The sequence below is a fragment of the Chaetodon trifascialis genome, chromosome 15 (genome assembly GCF_039877785.1).
Source record: "Chaetodon trifascialis isolate fChaTrf1 chromosome 15, fChaTrf1.hap1, whole genome shotgun sequence".
NCBI classification, from domain to species: Eukaryota; Metazoa; Chordata; class Actinopteri; order Chaetodontiformes; family Chaetodontidae; genus Chaetodon; species Chaetodon trifascialis.
The window spans coordinates 22,713,342-22,736,384 of record NC_092070.1 but is presented as its reverse complement, the minus strand read 5'-3'; the positions used below and the strand labels follow the sequence as shown (position 1 = coordinate 22,736,384).

Genomic DNA, 23,043 nt, shown 5'->3' with positions numbered 1-23,043 from the left:
CAAATCCTGTGTGTGAATCTGACAGTCAGGGTTGCAAAATCTCTCGGTTGTAAGTTGCATCTCAATACACCTGCATAAATAATGTTTTTGTTAGTATTTTTGCTTCCTCGTGGAGCTTCATTCCTCCCTTTAGACCCAGCAGTGGTACAGTTCTGCTCAGAGCTCCATTATGTCTCCCTCCTGTCGATCAAACAGGTGTTTTTTCTTCCTCCTGTCAGGACGACAGCAGCTGTCACCACAGTGAGTGGGACAGCTGAACTGACAGCAGCTGAGACACGCAAATCAAACCAGGTGCTACAAGCTGGATAAGATGTTTTTCATGGTCAGCAGCTGCTGCGAGGTGCTATAAGCTGTTTTTTCCTGACTCAGTCCATTTAGGAGATGCTTTGCAGAAAAACTGACACATGCTTCTGTTGTTGCACGTGCTCTTAATCTGTTTGAACATTTTTACCATAACATCTGCAAACAAAGAGGCTCCAACTCGTCTTTGCATTGCTGGAAACTGCCTGTGCAGGCGCATACACAACTCAGGCACGGCAGGTGTAACTCATGTGTTGCAGATACCCAACACACTGCATGATGTCCACTACATGTATAATCAAAGTCGCTCTTATTCAAAGCATATTTATTGACATTTCACATTTTTTACAACAACAATTGGCCACATCAGCCTTAAAGCTACCAGCTCAAATACCTGGACTGTATGAACTACATTTGACTTACAGTTGCTTAAGAAATACCTCTTCAGGGCTTTGTAAACAGGAGGCCGCCTTACAAAATACAACCAAATCCTAGTCAGTCCTCATCTTGACTTCCCCTCTGGTACCAAACTGCCCGTTTGGTCAGTCTGTTGGGGGCTTGTTTGTTTTTCTTGAGCATTTTTAAGACAAATGTAGCAAAATATTTACGTCTGAAATAAAACATTACAGAGAAAAATATGAAATAGGACAGAAAATGGCCTTCTGCTGAGCTGATGGACAAAAAATAAATAAAGTAGGCAAAGTGACATGATAGCTGTAGGAGCAGGTCGAATGAGTGCTCGGTAGAGTGGAGGACGCTGTGGAAATCCTCCTGATCCAACCATCAGGGCTACCACATTCCCACTGTGGCCATGAAGCACAGCAGAGCTCCACCACTTTCCATGACAATCCTTGATGAGGTGAATGTGCCTCCATCACCAAAAAATACTACGAATAATAGTTCTTGTTAAGAACAACAAAGCCCAGTTTGATTTCCGCATCAACTGACCTGAAAAATAAGAACACTAAATGAGACAAGTGGTGCATCCTTGTGAAAATGCTAAGATACAAATTCCATGACCCAAGAAAAAAATGCAGAGTACTAAACGTAAGTGTTGTACGTACTCACCACATGCACTTTGAATCCCTATCTAACCACGAACGTGCTCTCTCGGATCTTGGAATACGCATACTGTGGAAGAAAGGCAAGAGCACAAGAGTCATTTTACAGATGTAGAAAACAAAGACTAAAATTGAAAAGCTGAAAGCTCACACTTACACTCAGCCCTCTGGGGGATTTGATGGGCTCCAGCCCCTTACAGCACAGCACGGAGAAGGGCATTTTCTTGGTCTTTGAATGCTCTTTGAAACACAGACTGAAAACTTTGGCGGGCAGGAAGACATCCCAGTCAGCCGCGTGCTCCTCTATCAGATCGCTGACCATCCTGTTGGGAAGCAGCAATGTGAAGAGCTAAAGCATCAACATGCTGACGTGACGAGAGAATTAAAAGGAAAAATCGCGCACCGCTGAGAAAAGCTCCAGTGGCACCGACACTGCATTACAGTTACATGGTGCATGTCGTTTTCAGGGCGCTGCAGCTCAGGGATGGAAATGCCTCCGTGTGGGCCACATCACAGATTATTGTTTGTCTCTTTAATCCGACAAGATGCTCTCAGTTTGAAGTCAAAGTCCACATTTTACCACAGAATAATGTGGCAGTAAAACATGGCGTGAAATGCTGTGAATAAATACCAACCCTGTGATGTCAGTACAGACCTGTCAATCAGCTGCTGTGTGATCAAATCCGCCGTGCCCGTCTGCTGATGGTGGACGACGAGCAAGACGCTGACTTTCAGCTGATCTTTCAGCTCTCTGTTGATCTACAACGGGGACACATTCACACGGATGTCGGAGTGAGGCAGCGGCTCATCAGGACAATATCCCACCCATACTTTATTAAAAAACAAACTGTGCAGTGTGCAGAGAGACAACATCCCACCCTGTCTCTGCCAGCAGCTGTTTCTCATAGATGGTCTTCTGCGCACGCGGCAACTCAACGTGTTTGTATGACTGCAGGGTCCTCTGAGGTACGATGCAGACTGCATGCATTAAATTTGGTTTCACCTCTCTATAACAATGCGAGCAGCTCAGTCAGAGACGCACTCACTTTGTGGACGATGTCGTGAGGCAGCCTGGAGAGGAATCTGAGCGGGTATCCGAAGTGGCCGATGATGTCCACGACATGCTGGGCCACATGAGAGGGGAGGCACATCTGCATGGGCACGGCTTCCACCCACTTGGAGAAGTAGTCCGTCACAGTCAAAATGTATCTGTGTCCGTTGAGCGTCGGGGGAAGCGGCCCTCTGACATCCAGGCCGAGCCACTGCCACGGCTCGTTCACCTGCCAGCACAAGGCGACGTCGTGCAGAAACACATGCGGTTACAGGAATATTCCCCATCCAGCACATTCAGGTGATCAAGCTGTAACTCACCTCTATCACCTTTTCAGGATCTTCACTTTCTGTCTGGGAAAATCACAGAAGAGCACTTGATTATCATTTCATTCAAGGTGTTTTTGAGGATGAGAATTTTATGTTCGAACAGATGATGGCTGAATACAGAATCACCAAAAAGGACTTTTAGAAGCATCTTCAATTGAGAAGCTGTGTAATGTCTGTATACTGTCCTATTTGGGTGGGTCATTTTTCAGTTTTATGAGAAAATCTCACCCACCAAACCTCCGTCTCAGGGGAACTGGGAGGATCACAGTGGGGAGAAAGCTACTGAGACGTGGAAGGAAAGGACGCGTTGTGTCAAGGGAAGTACAGACTCAGTTAATTACACAGAGATCATTCATGGGGTTATCACGCTCCCTGCGAGATGTCAAGGCTAAAACTATGGGAATCGGATATTTGCTGGAGGTGAGACAGAAGCAGAGGCGCACTAATACACATGATATATCAATGTCATATGACTTGGAACTTCTGGGAGAATATAATAACATCCCCCAACAAAGTACTCAGAGCTGCTGCAGAGTGCAGTTCATTTTTAAACTGAACAACAGACAGAAGGTGTTTCTGAAAACATGGAGCCCCGACATGAATGAAACACTGAACGGCTACACAGGGAGAAGCTGACGGTGTTATCAATGTCACCATCATGATTTGCGAGTCATTCCCAGTATGATGAGTCTCTGGCAGCAAAGGGATGCAGGATGTTGTGGTGGTGCTGGTAGGTGGGACAGACGCGACGATATGGAAGTGACAGAAACGTGACGGTAATCTGTACTTACGTCGTGACATATGAATGATAACTATAAGGTCATGATGTTTGCAAAGTGAAGTGTGATCAGTACATGTGAGGAACGGTTTTACTTATTTAGATCACGCTGAGTACTTACACACACACTATCATCTGGAGCCCACTGAATATTCTGAAATATGGACAAAAAGGTATGAAATAAGAGCAGGTCACATCATAATCGCCATAATTTGATGAGTGAAGATGAATGAGATCACTAAGTTATCAAAACACATCTGAGTAAGTATAATATACATATACACCCTCTCACCTGAGGTACACAGTAATCTCCATGGAAGAAATGTGGAAATGACTCAATCTTCATCAGCCCCTCATCGACTATAATCCTCCATCTGTCAGACTTTTTTGGGTCTTTGTCTCTGAACATGAAACCAGAACTTTATTATAACCAGTCCTTTTATTTCCCTCTGGCTTGTTTTAGCTGGAAAAATGTGAGCAAGAATCACAGAAAACACGACATAATGGTGGAAAAGACGTTACAGAAACGCACCCAGCAGGCTCTTCGGTCTGGTCGGGCTCTTTGTTCTGGATGCTTCGGTTTGTTTGCTGCTCCGGCTGTTTGTGCTGGACGCGTCGCTTTGCTGTGGCACGAGCAGCCATCGGAGGCTTAGGTGGACTCGTTTGAGAGGCTTTAGAAGCAGTTGGCTGGATTTAAAACACAAACGACACACACTGTGTTCAGAAAGGTGTTGACTGTAGCTGTGAGATATCAGTTTTACCAAAGAGAAGAGCAGCTCTCACCTGGTCTTCTGTACTTTCTTGGCCGGTGGACGCCTAAATAAGAGGGCAGTGACAGCAATTACACACGAGATCTTTAGTTTAGAGAATTATCTATAAGACACATATATCTGAGTACAAACCGTTCTTGTCTCTGTGCCGTCAGGCGGTGAAAATATGGTGGGAACTGCATCTTTTAGAAGTTTGACAGATTTGCCTGTCCTGTCAATGAACCGTTCCTCAAAATGATTGATGCACAGCACAGAGAAGCGCGACGGGGTCCAGTCCTTCCACTTCATGTTGGTGAGCCATTTCTTCAGCTTTCGGCTGTTGTAGAGGGGAAACCTGAAGCAGCACGCAGCTCATTAGGACAGTCCTAACACTAAGCACTGTGCAGTTATTTTCACCAAACTCCCATTTAAAAGTCTCTACATTAGTTCTCACTGGAAAAATACATTCATGGTAATACATGACATGAGGCTTTTTCATTCATGCTGTGATATTTGGTAAATATTTCATGCACCTGGAAGCTGTGCATCTTCATCATCTAGTACTGGCTGCATGTCTGCCTCCAGTTCTGCCCTCCACGTAGACAATGTTTGGTACTTGGCTTGACAAAGTACTTAAAATGATCAACTTTCATGGTACTTGCAGTGAAAAAGCCACTGAAATCTGGCTCATCTGCTATATTCTCTTACATTTAACCGGACATAAAAACGTTCAGCAGACCTAGAAAACCAAGAAATAACTAATGCGATTCGTGCTGATGTTTATGTTGGCTAGTTTGATTATGCACAAATCTGCGAGCTATTCCCTGTTTTTCGGTGATAAATGTCAATACTCACTTAAAAAACTTGACATCTGAATCGCTGGAGCTACCACAGTTGTATGCACATTTATATCTTCCCATTTAGTACACAATTTTGTTCAACTTTCAACCAAACAAAGTGATTTTGTTGCTTTAGTTGTTTTACGCTACCAGTCAAGTTAGCAACAATACAACTTCGACATCCGGTCAGAATTTTCAAAATAAAAAGCTCTTGACACGTTGAACGCTTTTGGAGTAACCATAACAGAAATCTTACAATAATCATATAGTATTCCGTAGTATGAAGTATATTTTTTGCTTGTACCAAAACATGTCGACATAAATATTTAGTGGCAAACGTTTGATATACGTTATGATATTCATTGGTTGTGAATGTTTATTTTTCGGTATCACCCTACTAAATCTTGCTACCTTGACGTAACTGTATCACAAACGGATGTTTTCTTCTTCTTCGTGGCGTAGTTAATTTAAAATAAAATGCTCTATAGCGCCCCCCTACGGAGAAAACACAAAGCGACTCAGTTGTTTTATTTGTATTATATATTATACATGTACACCGGAAAATGCAATGCCTTTTACAGTGAAACCCAAAGAAATGATCAAAATGAACTGCTTTGAATTTTAATAGACCTGTAAAAATAAAATTATTCTCATACAAATATAGGTTTTTTTACTCTGCTTGTATCAAATCCATTGACATTTGAGCACAGAATGAATGAAACCAGGGATATTTACAGTATCTGTGTTTCATAAACGTTGAAAAATGTGATATAAACAATGTGAATGGCTGCAGATGTCTCCCAGCTCAGTTGCTTTTTGTTTTCCACTCCACCCTCCACTCATCCCAATCTAGCAGAGTTCGTTTCATGTCCCATCCTGCAGCCTCCACGCCTGGAAATCATCGCAAAATTATGGTAAAAATTCACATAATAAAGAAGGTGACTTGCAGATTAAAACAGTTTCCCTTATGCTCACCTTTGAGAAATGGATTGAAAACTGTGTCCATCAACTTGTGACTCTCATGCACCAATTCCCAGTGAGCTTTAAAGGACAGAATAAAAGTGTGAGTTGTGTAAAGGAGGGAAAGCACCAATATAAATGAATGGAGGTAAAAGCTCACTTTGCTGTTGTTGTGCAGGAGGCTGTCCGGCAGTTGGATGGCTTAACATGCTGCTGAGCCACACAGCTTGGCACATCGCTCTGATTTCATCATGAACTGACGCTTCTGGCCCCAAACAAACACATACGCAGCCTGATGGGAACACAGCTCAGTCAAAAACAAACAAAGAAACAAACATTTAAATCATGTGATATTTGTGGAGGAGGATGAAAGATGACGTACCATTTTTTACTCCTAACAGGAAAGGCATGTTGTTTTTCTTCAAAGCCAAATTAAACTCTTCTGGGCTACAAAATAAAAAAACATGTATTATCATCTATGTTAAACTTTTATTTCCCTAGAAGTAAAATGGCACAAGCCTGATTCTAGAAAAGTTGGGACGCTGCGTAAAACAAATTTGTTGCTCCTGTCCCAACTTATTTGAAACGTGTTGCTGCATCAAATTCAGAATAAGTAGATATTTACAAAACTCACTGAAGCTGATGAGGTGAAGCATTAAATATATTGTCTTTGTACAGTTTTCAGTTGAGCATATGTCAAGAAGGATTATCAAGTTATCACTTCCTGTTTTATTTAGGTTTTACAGAGTCTCAACGTCTCTGGGATCAGGCCTGTCCATGAAGCTACCTTTGCACCACCTCCTGCAGTCTCACTCCAAGTTTGATTGGCACAGTTTTCCTAAACTCTGGAAAAAAACAGAGGAATCCATTACTTCAAATGCACAAAATTAACATTTTAAAACCGTGTCGCTGATAGTATACTGGATTTATTACTGGATACAAGGAACAGTCGAGAACATGTGATGAAATTCAGTTCACACCCATGAAAACCGGTTCCCTCTGATTGGCCTGTGGAGGACTCAGGATCCGTCCGTCTTTCAGGTACTGCTGCAGTACGATGGAGAGCCGCGCCTCGTTGAGGGTTTCCATGACGACCGAGCGCACAGCTTTGTAATTGGCAAAGAGGTGGAGGATGGTGAAGAGGAAGAAGAGGCCGAGAGTCAGTCTGAGGGGCAGACAGAGAGAGGAGAGCGGAGGCGGACGACGTTACAGAGACGACAGACTCGTCACATCAGTGCTAATGAGGACTTACACACTTTCTATATAACAGCACCTACGCTGGATTATCAGTGACGAGGGGGACGAGGACCAGACTGATCAGCAGCCCGGCCAGATTCACTAAAGTCTCCTGTTGGAAATAAAGGACATGGAGATGAGACGATTACAGAAAACAGACGACTACACACTCTGTTCAGCGTGGTTTGCTTCACGACGAACCGTCTCACAAAAACACAAAATCTAAAGAAGCACCTGGCTGCCATCTTTGGCCGAGATGTCGGCCATGTTGTCTCTGCGAGCCTGATGGACAGTCAGAGCAGCTCTGGTCGCACCGCCTGCCACCCCGACGATGGACTGGAGGACACAAACACACACGATAGCATCAGTTCAGACTATTGATGACATTTCAAACTAAAACTTATTCAGCTTGGGGAAAAGCAGTTTGAGTGAACCTTGAGTTTAAAGGTTATTAAAGTGAATTAAAATGTGTTGGTTTACCTTGAATATCCCTGCAGTGCACACAATCAGCGTGAAGCAGGCAGGAAAGTACGGAGCCAGGATTTCCATGAACATGGCGATGTCATTGAGGACATCGGCAAAAAGTCTGCAAAGACATTAAAACTTCAAACCGGCTCAAGATAAAGACGAGACAGACGTTTTAAACGTGCATACCTCCATTTTTTGGCCTCAGAGTCCAGTTTGCTCCTGGAAGACGACAAAAAAAACGATCATGAAGAGGAAAAACATGCGGTGTCCATACGCTGGATTAATGGATGAAGATGTGAGCTCACCCTTTCCGCCAAGCGAAGAGGATCCTTCCCAGCATGCCTGTTCCATCTGCAGGGGACAACATTAGTTTGCAGGCTGCACTCACCACAAAAAATAATGCAAAATGTGTGGGCTATTTAAGGGATCACCTCTCAGCAGCCAGGTGATCGTAGCTCCAGCGACCGTCGCCTCTTGGTTTCCGACACCGACGCCTCTGAGAGAGGCCTGGGTGGCTAAAGTCCCCGACAGAGAGCTGGAGAAAGCCTGAGGGAGAGGGACGAGTGTGGGTGCAGACTTTCACTCTGGTGTGATGCCGCTGAGCTGAGTGTGTGTGGTTTACTGTACCTGCACGGTATCCCAAAACTGGTACTGCAGGTAGTCGTCACTGACGCTCTCAGGGTATCCTTGAGGCAGGAAGACGCTCTGAAATCAGATAAATCTGAGTCTAAGGGGGTCTTTAACAGTCATTGTAGCTCCATTTAAACGTTGTAAATCCTTACTTTAAACACTCCGACAATGGAGTTTCCTCTTGATTGACCTTCACCCCCGCCTCGCCTCCTCTCCATCACTCCATCCTTTCCAAAATACTTCCAGGACTCTGCGCTGCCGTATCTCTCTGTGGCCAAAACCACACCTTTGTCTTCCTCCATTGAGGCTTTGAGGAGCGAAAAACGGAGAGCTACAGACTAAAAGGACAAACGGAACAATAATATAGTCTCAACGGAACTGCAGTTTATTTAATTAAACGCCATTTTGGCTCATTATACCATAAAAATGAGACACAGCCTACGTGTCGCTCTGCCCCGCTCTGTTTTTCTTTGGAGCACTTCCGTGTTATTTTCCGCCTTCACTCGTTGGTGATCTCTCATTGGTGGATTGGGAGTTTAAGGCGGAGCTTCGATTAACAGGCCAGCAAAGCGCCAATAAACAGACACGCTCTATTAACACTCTGTTAACACTCCTGTAATAAAGTTTATTGTACAAGAAACTGTGACCTTCAAGGGCTACACCCGTGTGTGTGTGTGTGTGTGTGTGTGTGTGTGTGTGTGTGTGTGTGTGTGTGTGTGTGTGTGTGTGTGTGTGTGTGTGTGTGTGTGTGAAAAAGGAATCACAGAATGACCACTGATTTATTAGTTTAATTTGAAATAAACATTTTATTTTTTAAATGTTAAAGTAGGATGGAGAATATAATTGTTAATGATCGTAAAAATGCCAAAACAATAAGATTGAAAACAGAATAAAGAGAATTCATAACATCAGATGGAAAATCTAATAAATATGTATACTACAAATGGAAAGTCAACAAAGTCAGTAACAGTCATGCTCTGGGAAACATGAACGTAAGGATGATCCTGCACCTCCTGAGACGTTATTGCCGGCATGAGTCAAGCATCCACCTTGATGGTGTTTGTGATCCTCCTGAAGCATGCTGTTGTTTGTCTGAGCGATGTCCCTGTAACTCCCACGACCCCGAGAATGACCAAACGTTACTCTTACTTTGAAGCAGTGCTAGTGATGCAAGACAAGGCCAGAAAACACAAGCTGGATCATAACGAGAGCAGGAGACTTCTGATCTACTTCCTTAAATCACAGAGGAAAGCGCCTGACTGGGTGAGTAACAATCAGTGTGATGCAGACGCAGCTGATCCCTCCCATGCAGATCCTGCAGTCTAAGGACGAGCGCACAGTGGGTGGCGTCAGCCCTGAAAAAATGCAGTCAGGTAGTCATCAGTCACTGAGCCAAGGGGGAGCAAATATTTCTTATCTGTGGGTCACAGAACAGACAGCATACAGCAGCAGCAAGAGGCCTGTTTGACCCTGTGCACCCAAAAGAAAGAAGAGTGTGTGATTCAAAGTGAAATAAGACGCAGTGATTGAGCACAAAAAGCAAATGAACCGTTGGACGGAAGGCAAAAACAAAAGTCAGTTCTTCCTCCAAGACAAATTTAGCAAACAATGAGGCAGACTGGAATCTGCGGCTGTTTCCCCCCGAGGCAAGACGAGTGCTGACACACCTTTCCCAGGTCCTCTGGAATGCTGCGTGGGAAATAAGTGGGAAAAGGTTGTGATGTTGCACAGGGCTATGTGAAAGCGTGAGTAACGAAGGAGAGAGGAAGTCGAACCTGCGAGCGCGAGGAACGTGAGAACGAATGTAACCAAGTGAAGAAAGGGCTTGCAAAGTTCATGTGTGGGAGGGAAGAAGCAGCACAGTAAACGGGCGTGGAGGTTTCACACAGAGTTTCAGTCCCAGCTCGCCGTCCTGTCATTCAACAACTTATATGGCTCTGGGCTTTCCCGGGGACAGGTCAGCCCGGGATCTATTGTCTTTTGGACTCCGGCGGCGATGACAGCAGGGGCCTTTGAATGACCATGTGTGGAAATCTTCACTGAAACTTTCATATCTGAAGGAAGAAAAAGGAGTTTTGTTGAGGAGACGAGAAGACACCTGCCTACAGTCTCATAGTAACCTCAATAAGACACTGGACAAACTCAGAAATCCCTTGAGGGAGTGTATTCAGACTGAGGAGTGGACTCAAGACAGCACCTTTAAAATTTGATCAGGTTGGTACTTTGAAGTCAAAACTTCAGTTTAACTGTGTTTGAACCGGAACGTCTGGTCATTCTGACTCTCTTTTGTCTTCGAGAACGTCTAGTTTTGTTTTCAGTTGTGTACAATTACAGAAACTGTCTTAATCATTCGAGGACACGCAGCAGAATCGTTCATGCTCTTCCTGCAAATGATTCACAGGCCTCGACGTTACCTGATGAAACGTATACTCATATACTTTCTCAAGTGACAAATACCAAAAGTACGCTGGAGCGCCGCTCTCTGATCAAATCACAGATAAGTTGTGTGTTGTTTTCACTGACAAAGCGCCAGCTGAGCAGGAGGTTGAGACATTTTTGGAGTCTGATCATACAAGTTTTTCAAGCTTTTGAACAGGGAACACTTCACGCTGTGCCCCATGTTACGCCACTCAAAGGGTACTTTGTGTTTCATGTTGGAAAAACCCACGTTCCCTCACTGTCACATATTTTGAAGAACATGTTTCGACTTGTGGGCCACATTTGGTTTTCGTTCTTGAGACTGAGATTGTCTTTCCCAGTGCTGCATGCAACAGGTCAGCCGGTAAAACTGCTCTTTAAAACTATTCATACGAGGTAAACACAGGTCACAAGGGCAAGTATCAAACAGTAAGCATCAGCATGCACCTCCCGGGCAGTCAGTAAAAGGAAGTAACAGAGTCTTTGAGGCCATAAAACATGTGATCCAGGTTAAGGAGGGGGTCAAATTTCAGTCTTATTACTTGAGGACATTTTGAATATGCATGAAGAAAAGTGTGGAAGTCTGCTGCTTTAGGTGCAGTCTTCTAAAAACTAGACCTTAAAGCAACGTTTAATAAATAAAGGACACAGACTCTGACATCGTGATGTTTATCAGGTCGTTATTTTCAGAGCGTGAGCATGAACAGAACAGAAGAGATCAAATGCGATCATTCAATGAGAACTACAATAACTCTGAGGCCGTCTATCCCAAGTGCTCCTCTTTGAGCCGGGGCTTTAAAGCATAGACATGTTAATCAACTAAACATTTACCTAAGCAGGGTTTGCCCTTACACACAGTGTAACAAGGGCTCCTTTATCTCGAAAACAAACACTTCAATCACGTGTGAACAAAGTTAAAACCATTAAGCAGCCACCAAATTCTAAAAATGTACTTTACATTTCTGCATATTACTCCCTCGAGGTGATTTCAAACCTTTCTTAAACACCATCTTGTGTCCTCCAGAAATGTCTGGTGAGCAGCAGATGCATCAAAAGGAGGAGGTCCAGCTGGCCCTCATTGCAGGGTCCGGGGACACGCCGAACAATAACACATGCAGCCAGGTCATCGTCAGCACTGGACGGAGGGCGGCCACCTGCTGCAAAGACCAGCACCACAGGAAACTGGCCATCTGCAGCATCATCTGTGGGATCTCCTGCATCGGAATAATATCTCTGATCAATTCAGTCAAGGTATTTTTCTTTTTCACCCGTGAGTCAGAACATCAAAGCCTCGAGCTGCACGTTCCCATTTTACAGATTGGGTTTTGATAAGATCAGCAGAAAAGAAAAGAGGGACTAGTTAAAGGGGAAACACGTACAGGCCTGTGGGAACAAACACACAGGAAGCAACGGGAGTGTGAACACATGAATCACAGAAGCTGACTAAATGACAAACAGGATTATTGCTTATAAACAGCATTAGTTTCATTTTGTACTTAGTGTCTTGATTTACCCCTGAATTCAGAAGACTGTCCTGTCCTTACGTCCACAGGCTGAGAAGACGAGAGATGAACAGGAAACTGCCGAGTATTCACAAAAGGCAAAAAAGTTCGGCATCATCTCCATCCTGACATGGGTCGCCCTTCTGGCCTTAGCCCCCATGCTGATGGCTCTGATCTCGTATCTCCTCACTCTGAAAGACTGATCACACATCGGACACAGACAGCGGACAGTAAAAGAAGAAAAGCCGCTCGCGGTTAAATACCGTGTGGACATGAAGAGACTGGTCTCGACACAAACAGACTGCTCTGTGCAGATAAAACATCTGCTCTCCCAGTTTACATGTTTCTGCTTCCTCTTAACCTTTTCCACACAAGAAAGAACAACTCTGGAAGATTAAAAACATTTGCATGTTTTTATATATGCTGTAATATTTATTTAACAATATATGAACATATGGACAATACAAAATCTAAAGGACCATATAAAATCCAGCATCAGCTATAGTTTGGCACTACATGACACATGTACATTATACCAGATATTAAAGATAAAAACTGTCATTTCCCAGTAACGACCCAATCCTTGATGTGTTTGCACTTTAAATGCCATTACAATTTAACATTTTAGTATATGTGCAGATACTACAAAAGTTAATAAATTACTCTGTCCATCTAAAAAGTAGCAGTGTGAGCGTGTCCATCAGGGGTTGGGTCTTTACTCTCTAATAAAACGGGATGGCAGTGATCGTGGCAGTGCTTCTTCAGAACATAGCTGCTGCCAATATCATCTTGGCATTATTGCATTGTTACCATATTAGCTTTATTAACGTCCAATGTATCAATGGTTTACTTTTATACAAAGATATAAACAGAAATCATTTCATAATAAGACAACAGAAACCTGTGTGCTCTGAGCTGCTTGAAGCATCCTGACGTGCCGTCATTACCACAGCGCTGATTACAAATACACCTACGGAAAACATCGAAACACAAAGTCTTACAGGTAAAGAGCCAGCGTGAAGGATTTCGGGGGATCTGCTGGCAGAATGTGGCAGAAGTGGAACATAATATCCAGAAGTATGTTTTCATTAGTGTAGGATCACCTGAAAATTGGCCCCGATGCCACTAAACCCCGCACGCTGGCCCTTCAAGGCAACCTCAGAAAAAATTTGGCCGAAAAAAGTCACACAGTCAGTTACGTTTGCAGTACAAATATAGACACCACGAAACAATCCAGAGAGGAAGACAGGCAGTGAAAAGAGTCCGGACGCCTCCATTTAAATGCTCTCTGAACGTTATATTTCATTAAAAAAAACCTCTTCAGCCTTTAATTTAAAAACACCAGTAACTGACGGCTCGAGTGGCGTCTGCCCCGAGCGTTACGGGGTCGCAGAGATGCCGCTCGCAGACACATTTGACCTCACATAAACACTTGAAACTTGGTTGAGAAATTGGTTGCAGTGAATACAAATCTCTTGCCGGCACGTTTTAAAGTTCTATTCGGGGTTCAATACAAAATAGCTGCCTTTGTAAAATAACGTGTGACAACGCTGCGCGATCGCCGCTCTGCTTCCTGTCAGAGCAGACAGCGAGCGCCATCGCTCACCCAGGGGAGCTGTGCGCATCTGGACACTGAGGATATACCAAAAATGATATGACACTGTTTGGTTTCACTTCTCACGGATGGAAAGTGGCCGAGGGAGTAACGGACGGCAGAGGTTTGAGCGTCGTAATGACTAAAGAGCAACTTACTGTAGAATGTATTTAACCACTTTAGTTATGACCAACGTCTACGAGGCAATGCTGAGGTTTCACCAGGCACAGCTGTACGAGACAACATCTGTCATGTCAGTCTTCTTCCATCCTCCACACGGCTTCACACCCCACCAGGAGCGCTCTGCCTGCCCGACTACGTTCACAAGGTCAGGTTGTTTGATTTGGTTACAAAGCTAATTCGCTTCTTTTGTTTGTTTTAATGGTCGGGAGTCTGCACAGGGTGTTTTATTTTGAAAATCGACCAGATGCTCGTCGCTGACTTCCCTCTTCCCTCTGCTCTCATAGCCCGACATGGACGCTGCGATGCGTCTGGCGTCGTCTCGTCAGCCATACGCGGTGGAACCCAGCCTTCATAGTGCTATGATGTGCTGTTCTTCAACTTGCAGGCTACAAATGCTACAGAATGAATAATTCTTCAATAACGACTTGTCACCACAACAATTAAACACTGATTGTACTGAAAAAAGAGCTGGAAGACTCGCGTGAATCTCCAGGTTGAAAACACATCAGAAATCGTCATAAACAGCGTTACATCATGCAGTGTTTTTTCATTTTTTTTGTTTTTTTAATGGCTGCCAAAAAGTCACCATGTAAGAGGCACCTGTCAACTGTCCTTCTGATCGCGCATCAACCACAGATTCAGCTGATCGAGCTTGGCGCACAGAAGCGAGTCCACGTCCTGCACGCCGAGCGGCGGCTCGGCTTTAGGGAACCCCCCTCGTCTCGTCCTGGAAGATGAGAGACCCGTCTTTCCAACACCGACGAGCGGTTTCTTTGGTTTTCTGGCCTCCCCGACGTCCAGGAACTCCAAGAATCGTTTGAGACGCCTCTGGCCAAACCAGGACTCAGAGCCATTACGGCGATTGAGGGGCACCTCGAATATGGTCTCCAGCCGGCTGAAACACGAGGTCCAAAAACGTTATTTATTACAAAAGATGCACAAATGTCACCTTTAGCACAGAGTCCAGGACCCTAAATATCAGCTGATTTAAGCAAGAACCTGACCTTTCCTCTGGCGCCACCTTGTGGTGACACTGTTTTTTGTTTCACTAATCAAGTAAAGTTGATTCAAAAAAGGTGATGAAGCTGAAAATCATGTTGTCCTGCTGAGTTTACGGTATATTTATCAAAGCTGGTGACTTGTTGACCTTTCAGAACAGAGCATGTTTGTCTTTGTGCTTGAATGCATCCTGTAATGTGCATTTACAGAGTCAACCTCACCTTTCGGGGGGTTTGCTGAAATTCTTGTTGGTGTAAATTTCTTCCAAACTAAACTCCTTCTTTTTCAGCCTGCGGTGTCACATAAAGAGAGAGGACAAAAAACACTGTCGCCATCAGTCTGAATGTTGATCAGCCTTCAATAAACAACAGACACGTACTGACACGGACACTCACCTAATAGAATCTGTCCTACTTTCAGACACTACGAGTGCCGTAAGTGCATAAATAAATAAATGCAGCACATTCAGTGACTTCAGAGGAACAAGAAAACATGACCAGCAAACGCTTCACACTTTGATCACATGATGAAAGGAGCCATGGAGCCATGAGGTGCCACAGCCAACTTCCCTGCTCAGGTGTATGTGTATACAGGACACTTACCTGATGGGTTTGGGCAGGCCCATGGGTGTCAGGTTGTTCTGAGGTTTGGGTAAAGTCTTACGAATTCTAATAGACGACACCTTCCCTCGTTCCTCATGCTTTTGCACCACCTGTGAGGATGAAAAAAGACGAAGAGGACCCTCGATCACTCCAGAGGAATCATAAAATATATTATAATGAAGAAAAGTTTATTTATATGATATTAAAAACCAGCCCAGTCGGTACCAACTTATCAGCTCTGATAGAGTGATCAGTCATTTGATCAGTGCAAAAATCAGGAGGGATTCAGTATAAAATAATGCACAACATGTTATCACAACTGACAAAAACCATGTCATTACACTTAAAATAACATTTACCTTGATTTCTGAATCAGACAAAGCCTTTTCTTCCCTCAACGCCACATCTTCAAACTCCTGACTGGATGAGCTGGTGTCCTCGCCGTCATCCTCCTCTTCACTCTGCTGTCTTCTCTCAATCTCACACTCCAAAGGAATCCCACTGCAAGGAAGCCAGGAGCTAACATCAGCACACGGAGCTCCACTCACATCATCAGAAAACATCTTATTACTTCAAAAAGAACCGTTACCTGCTATCAGAGTCCAGGGCAGCACAAGAGGAGTCCGTTCTTTGGAGGAGTCCTGAAAGGCGCCACGTGGAGGAGCTCAACGGATATACAGAAGAAGAGGAGGTGGGGGAGGAGCCGTGACTGGAAGTGCTGGGGCTGGCTGCAGCCCCTCTGCTGTCAACTTTCTTAGAAAGGAAAGCCAGGGGGCTTGACAGGAAACAGGAGGCAAGAGCCGAGAGGGAGGTGCTGGGAGAAAGTGCTAGACTGGGAGACAGGCTTTGGGTCACGCCGTCGTACGGGAGAGATCTCCTGGATGGGTACACCTCCTTACGAAGGCAGAGAGGGGCGATCTCCCTCTCCACTTCCAGGCTGCAGACCGTGTGTCGACGAGCCCGCCGGGGGGATTTGTGGCCGTGATGGACTAAAGACGTGTGGGAAGACTGCTGCTGGTGTGCTGCGTGAACCCTGCTGTGATGCAGCGAGTGCAGAGAAGAAGGCCAGAGCGAGTCAAAGGGACGGAGGGAGGGGATCTCTGGGCACGAGTAGCTGCGTAACAGGCACCTCGACGAGCCATTTCCTGATGAGCACCTATCTGCTGTAACCAGGTCCGTGTCGTCCTTAGTGATGGCGTTTGTGTCCTCTGCTTTGCGCGTCCTGCCATGCAAAACTCTGCCTTTTCTCCTCGACTTATTGTTGACCCATCTCGTCCTTGAACTTTGCGCAGAGGCATCAGTGCTGCTGTGGTTACCGGCTTCAGCTTCACCGGGAAGTACCTCGTCTCCTGTGGAGGCAGTGCTCTCTTCTTTAGCATCCGTGAAGTGCTCAACGTCAGTATTTAATTGAACATAAGAGTCTAAATGAGGTTCGGGGGGTGAAGGACCAGGCTGCTCTGTCCTTTCAAGAGGCGTCATTTCAAAATAAACAGGGTCCACCGAGATCTTATCTTCGCCTTCTTGGCACAGCTTTTCTTTGGTTATCAAATGAAGCTTTGTCTCCTGACTCCCTCCTGATGCAGATGATTTCACAGCACCTCGAAAACCCTTTCTGGGTCTCTTGGACGGCTGGTTCAGGCCCGTTTCCCGGCTCTCTTCGTTTTGAACAAGCTGAGAGGTATTGAAATCGCCGGGCGTGACGTCTAATGGCTCCGCCGACAGTGCCGATGAGGTAGGAACCACAGTGCCGTCTGACTCTGTAGCTGAGCTCACATTGTTTGGTGATTTACGTTTTAGTGGTTTCTTGCTTACATTCTTGCACTTTCTTGCGCTCTGGAGCTGCTTTATGTTTGGACGGACGAGGACGTCTGATAGCGGCTCCTGTTCGGCCTGTCCTTTGGAGGGGACTGTAATGTTTGCCGTTTCCTGACCCACGCAGCCATCAGAGTCTACAGGAGGTCTGGCTGGACCCGCTCTTGTCCTCAGTGTTTTGCATGAAGCGTTGGCCTTCACCTTGCTGCTGCGCCTTTGGTCGCCCTCTGACATCACATGACTAGAACTTTCTGTCTGTTTGTTTAACACTGTTTCATTAATGGTAGTGAGGATTTCTTGCCCACCTTTTCCTTTCTTATTGGCTTTCGTTGAAACAGCCTGTCTTTTTCTGGCAGGCTTCAGTGTTTCTTCTCCATCTACGAGAGTATGCGTCGGCACAACTTCCTTTCTTGGTGGTCTCAGCCCTCTCAATGTGCCGCTATCTGAAGCCACATTCACCAACTCTTGTTTTTTCACATCCTTTTCACATTTATCCTCCGTCAATCTTTTCCTCTTCACAAAGGCTTGGGAACGACCGTCCACTTTCAGCTCCCTCTTTCCTCTCCCGACACCTGCAGCTGCGTCAGGGTTTAGCTGACCCTCCGGCTGCTGAGTCCTGGGAGCAGATTTCAGTGGACTTCCAGCAGCATTTAAGTTATTCCGCAGGCTTTGGCGAACCAAGTGGCAACTCTCCATTTTCCTGCCATCATCCTGTGCATCACGCTGAGAACAGTCAGTGTCAGGCTGGCCATAACACGGCAGCGCTTCATCAACATCACTTGTGTCATCTTTATTTGACGCGACTGGATTCAAGCGAGAAAGCTGCTCTTCATCAACCTCTGGGTCAGACTGTTTTCTGACTCCACATGTTAAAGCCTTGGATGTAACCTTCTTTCTGTTTCCTGTGCACTTCCTGGGCAGAGGTTTCAGGCGGGGAGCCAGTTTGCCGTTGGGCTCATCGTTAGCACTGGACATCTTTAACTTGGATTCATGTGAGGCACTTAGATGGACAGAGGGCTGTAACAGTATGGAGGACTTAAAAATGGACCCAGCAGATTCTGAAACAAAGCAGGGAGCGGGACTGTGGTGCAAAGGCACAGAACCAGGACGGCCTTTTTCCTTCTGAGTTATTGCACATTCATCTGCCTGCTCTGAGCTGCCTGTCGGCAACTCCACATCAAACGATAACTTTTTACAATATTTAACAGTTTTTGCATTTTGTGCGAGGAGCCTCTGCTGATTAGAGTCCTGATTCTCGCCCTCACTCTGTGCTTCTGGATGAAACATATGGTTTGGCTCTGAGTGTACGTGGTCAGATGCTCCATCGGCCTGCAGCTCACATTCACAGAGTCTGTCTGGATGGTCCATGGACGGCGAAGGACTGTTAGCTCTGAAGAGTTTAACAGGACACATGACGATCTCCGTGAAACTGGCCATCTTCGACTTAAAGGACTGGAAAAGGGGGCCGATCACCCATCCCTTCGGGGAAGATGGGTTTTCAGCGGTGTGTCCCACAGCCAATCCCCCGCATGCATCCATGTCAGGTTTAGTGGTGTCGACATTCTGTGTGTTACTGTCGGAAAACTGCTCAGCCACATTTTCTGCAGCGGAGACTTTTGTTTTTCTCTGTGGGCTTTTCTGGTCCTTTTGCCTAGAATTAAAACAGCAAAGGGAAATTAGCCTCTCAAACACAAATCATAAGGTAGAAACAGGGTCACATAAAAACACCTGCATATAATTTCCTCATGAAAGCATCGGTATATTGTGTCAATACGAGGCCTTGTATCTGGAATCTACGACTCACTAGGTCCCTGTTCATGAAAAACATATTAACTTTAACCACCCGTGCCTCTTTTCCACCGGCTTGGTACTGTAGGTCATATGGAAAAGTACTCGAGCCATGCCTGCATCAGACTCTGACCACAGTAACTCACAGACTATTTTTCAAATACAGTTTCTTACTCAAACAGCTTTTGAAACCAGTGTCGAAGCACACACATCCACATCAACTAAATGATTATTATGCATACACAAGCTGAGAAAAAATTTGTTGCAACACTTACGTATTTTGGTGCTCTGCTGCAAAATTAAAATCAAATCCATCCTGCAAAACAAATACGGAGACATTGTATGGTTGTTTTAAGAGGACTGAACTTTGAAACCATCTGAGCTGCTGATCCAACCAACGAAACAACAAAGAGAAATCTAAAAATGTCTCTTTCACTTTGGTCAAAATTAAATAAAAGGACTGTGCATTCATGAAAAAATAGAAATTTAAATTTAAAATGCATTCATCGCTTGCAAAAAAATGATTTTCATTGCACTAATTCAAGGTTTTAAGGAGGCTGATTTACTCATAACAGCCAATTTACTTGATTACCTTTTCAATGTGTGTTGGTTCATGTACAATTTTGCAAAACAAGGGAAAGAGAAGACAATGAAGATGCACTGCATTCTGTTCTGTCTGCAGTCTGCGCATTAGTGGGTCACATTAAGTCACTCCACCGCTTGTCTGTGTCAGATGCAGCAGACCGTGAAGGAGGATTAAAATCACTCAATTAACCCTCACACCCCGCTCACTGTACAGGTCTCCAGTGTTAGTACACACAGGCCTACAGTACAGCTGCTGCACACACGGATTAGACACTGAAGCATCGGGACATCAAGGGCATGCAGACAGAGACTGGGAGACCAACAGAGACACAGAAAGGCCATGTCCAGAACGAGGACATGCAAAACTGACCTTGTTTTGTTTCTCGTGTCCATGAGTGCTTTCAACTCTCGGCTGCTTGGACTGAGACACTTGCACCTTCAAACCAGAGAGATGAAAGGGCGCTGCGTGAATAGCGATTCATTGGACGACTGAAGAGTATCTGCACAAGATTTTTAAGCTAATCTCCTACCATGGTCCTACTCTCCCTTTGTCTCTTTGCGCGGGACGGATTCTGTCTGGATGGTTTCTTAGCTTCTCTGCTGTCTGTACTGCTCGGCTTTTTGGGCGTTTGTGCTCTGATCTCTTGAATGCGATCGCTCCTTCTGTGTCCAGATGTTCCATCATTCGCACAGCTGTGAATATTTTAAAAAAAAAAAAACACTGTTAATGTAGCCGTTATGCAGCATTTCTTGTTTCACATACAGTGAGAAAAAACAGCACTGCGATTCCCAGAGCTGCACGATACATCAGTATCTGTATCAGGGATGTCCCAAGTCAGATCATACACGTGATTAAATATTTATCTGACACACTGAAACAACAGCAAGCCACGTGATCCAAATACTGAAGGTTCTCATTCAAAACTGTAAAGTTATTAAGCTTAAATCGCTAATATGATGTGGACGAGAGTTTAATGTGAAGAAAGTCGCTCCTGAAATTGAAGGTCGCCATCAGCTTGAGGGAGGAGAAGAAGAACCACGTGTTATTTTGGTCTGCCATCAACTTAGAAAAGGAATTAACATGAATTAGTGACAGCTGAAGCGACCTGCCACCTGGCATCTGACCATGTCATTTCATGCTGCTCATCTCCGCTGGTGACTGAAGACAACACAGTCTTTTCAAATGTGTCAGGACAGCTACCGAGACCACAGCAGAGAGAATACAGTCTATTCTAAGTGCTGAACCATTCGTCCACAAAGAACAAAAAGTGTCAAAAACCAAGGAGGGGAAAATATACGTACAGCAAAAGAAAGCAAAAGGTGGCAGGACAACTATACCTGGGAGTGATGGAGGAAAGGGGGAGGAGAGGTGGTGGAGGTTCACTGTGGGGAGGTGCACTACAGAAACGGTTTGGGGGAATAGCATCTTCATCCATTGGACAAACTATCTGAGGGAGTGGGTCAGAGGGATAAGTCAACATCCCCTTGCTCTCTCTCTGTCTCCTCGTCTGTCCTTCTCTGTAAATAACAACAATGGACGGATCACATCAGTAATGACAGCACTTCAGAACAGGTCTTAAAAATGAGGCTTCACTTACTTTTCCGATCTCAGGGACGGGGCTTTATTCTGAAATCAAGAACAGTGAGATGATGCTCGTTTTTATTTTGTTTTCATTTCTTAAAATGGACCATTTAAATTAATATATATTGCTCAGTAGATTAATCAGTGAAAACAGTGAAAATTGGACAAGTGACATCAGATCTTGTTTTGTCCCACTGAAAGTCCAAAACCCAAAGATATTACATCTACAAAGACATAAAACAAAGAAAAGCATCAAATCCTCCAAACTGAGGAGCTTGAACTTGGGAATTACTGAAATTTTGAATATTGAAAAAACGAAAACAGTCAGCTAATTGATCAATCGACTAATTGTTTTGGCCATTTAATGTGACAAAGGATGGGGAAAAAGAAATAGGACTAACTGAAAATTAGAGTTTGGCTGGTGGACAATATGAGTCCAGCAGCTGAAGGTCTTTGTGAGACCATTCATGAGGAATTTGACATGTTCTGTTAATGTAGATGAAGACCACAGACACCGTCAGTCCGGTTCAGAGGAATGTCTTTCATAGAGTCAATGAAAGGTTTCCACATCTTGTAAAATGTTTTACACTTGTTTCTCAGCCCGTATGTAATTTCCTCCGGCGGCATGAAACGGAACCAATTAAATTTAAATATGGTGGAGGTCACTGGCTGCCGTGAAAATGTTGGTTTTTAAGCAAACGGTGTAAACTGTGATGTAAATAGAGAAACCACCACCTTTACAGTCAATAACACAACAGTAATTAGGCTGGAGGAAAGATCTTATTAAGTCTTTTTTTAATTTGAGCTCTCAGTCTTCGCCAGTCATTGTCGTTGGCACGTCGGTTTTAGTTCACTTAGACGACAGCCCGTCGGTGAAAGGTAGTCTACATCGAATAACCGAGTAAACTGAGCTGATAAAGGCAGCTAACGTGTAAAGAAAAGTGGAAATAAAGCGACCTTTACGGCTCATTATACTCATTTCAGTCAGTGTTTTCAATCAAATTCAAGCGGCGGTTCGATTAAAACTGAGCCAGGTCTACTTGCTGGAATGGACAGCGTCTCATATACAAACTTTTACATATGAGCTAACGTATTTTTACATTAGCCAACGCTGTCGTATCTCGGAGAATTATCATCATAAAAATAGCCTGAGTTTAAGATTTTAGCCACATCTTGCAGATCTTTATAGTAACTCCATCAACAGTGCAATGGTTGGCTAGCGCCGATATTCATACAGTGTGTAACGTAACATACATTTTCTGTACCAGGGAATAGCCGCAGCCGGGAGCTGTCTCATCTCCTAACGTTCAGATGCTCTCTAAGGAATAACTGCGCATATAATCATGTCGTAGTTTAGTTGCATTTGGTTGTTACGATTTAAAAAACATTAAAAAAAACACTTACCAGAGGGGTTTATCTGGACCGCTGTCTGGTATTCCAACCTCACCGTAAACAACACACGCCGGACGGCGCCCGACAGTCACTGGTAGACGTATCCGTTTTTACAAATCCAACAACCAGACGGACGGATCAGCCAATCACAGTGCGAGTTAATTTTCCGCCCGGATATCCCAGTT

General features: G+C 44.5%; 3 protein-coding genes and 1 long non-coding RNA gene across 5 annotated transcripts; 1 reads left to right on the top strand and 3 right to left on the bottom strand.

Moving 5' to 3' along the window:
* Positions 1 to 594: 594 nt before the first annotated feature.
* LOC139343617 (uncharacterized) lies at positions 595 to 5,287 on the bottom strand. The gene is made up of 12 exons (XM_070981361.1): positions 5,124 to 5,287; positions 4,422 to 4,623; positions 4,303 to 4,335; positions 4,052 to 4,206; positions 3,812 to 3,920; positions 3,641 to 3,673; positions 2,733 to 2,765; positions 2,408 to 2,641; positions 2,017 to 2,120; positions 1,519 to 1,684; positions 1,369 to 1,431; positions 595 to 1,248 (listed from the first exon to the last, which is right to left on the bottom strand). Exons 1-11 carry the CDS (start codon positions 5,186 to 5,188, stop codon positions 1,387 to 1,389), a joined length of 1,179 nt encoding a protein of 392 aa, XP_070837462.1. The 5' UTR covers positions 5,189 to 5,287; the 3' UTR covers positions 595 to 1,248; positions 1,369 to 1,386.
* A 318-nt stretch (positions 5,288 to 5,605) lies between these two features.
* On the bottom strand, positions 5,606 to 8,895 carry rusf1 (RUS family member 1). Its single transcript, XM_070981049.1, has 14 exons — positions 8,554 to 8,895; positions 8,399 to 8,476; positions 8,203 to 8,317; positions 8,077 to 8,122; positions 7,958 to 7,990; positions 7,784 to 7,889; positions 7,538 to 7,639; positions 7,345 to 7,415; positions 7,048 to 7,232; positions 6,855 to 6,912; positions 6,450 to 6,514; positions 6,228 to 6,359; positions 6,083 to 6,148; positions 5,606 to 5,998 (listed from the first exon to the last, which is right to left on the bottom strand). The coding sequence occupies exons 1-14, from the start codon at positions 8,701 to 8,703 to the stop codon at positions 5,913 to 5,915; spliced, it is 1,293 nt and encodes a 430-aa protein (XP_070837150.1). The 5' UTR covers positions 8,704 to 8,895; the 3' UTR covers positions 5,606 to 5,912.
* A 1,169-nt stretch (positions 8,896 to 10,064) lies between these two features.
* LOC139343896 (uncharacterized) lies at positions 10,065 to 13,218 on the top strand. The gene is made up of 3 exons (XR_011603122.1): positions 10,065 to 10,615; positions 11,844 to 12,070; positions 12,372 to 13,218. It is a non-coding gene; the product is annotated as an uncharacterized lncRNA (long non-coding RNA).
* prr14 (proline rich 14) lies at positions 12,711 to 22,972 on the bottom strand. 2 transcript variants are annotated; one of them, XM_070981734.1, is made up of 11 exons: positions 22,871 to 22,972; positions 21,483 to 21,511; positions 21,223 to 21,332; positions 20,415 to 20,577; positions 20,255 to 20,320; positions 19,575 to 19,615; positions 16,289 to 19,162; positions 16,059 to 16,200; positions 15,700 to 15,809; positions 15,319 to 15,387; positions 12,711 to 14,993 (listed from the first exon to the last, which is right to left on the bottom strand). In XM_070981734.1, exons 3-11 carry the CDS (start codon positions 21,318 to 21,320, stop codon positions 14,702 to 14,704), a joined length of 3,855 nt encoding a protein of 1,284 aa, XP_070837835.1. In that variant the 5' UTR covers positions 21,321 to 21,332; positions 21,483 to 21,511; positions 22,871 to 22,972; the 3' UTR covers positions 12,711 to 14,701. The 2 variants fall into 2 exon arrangements, with proteins under 2 accessions (XP_070837835.1, XP_070837834.1); XM_070981733.1 differs by having other exon boundaries at positions 21,223 to 21,402; positions 22,871 to 22,960.
* Positions 22,973 to 23,043: the final 71 nt, after the last annotated feature.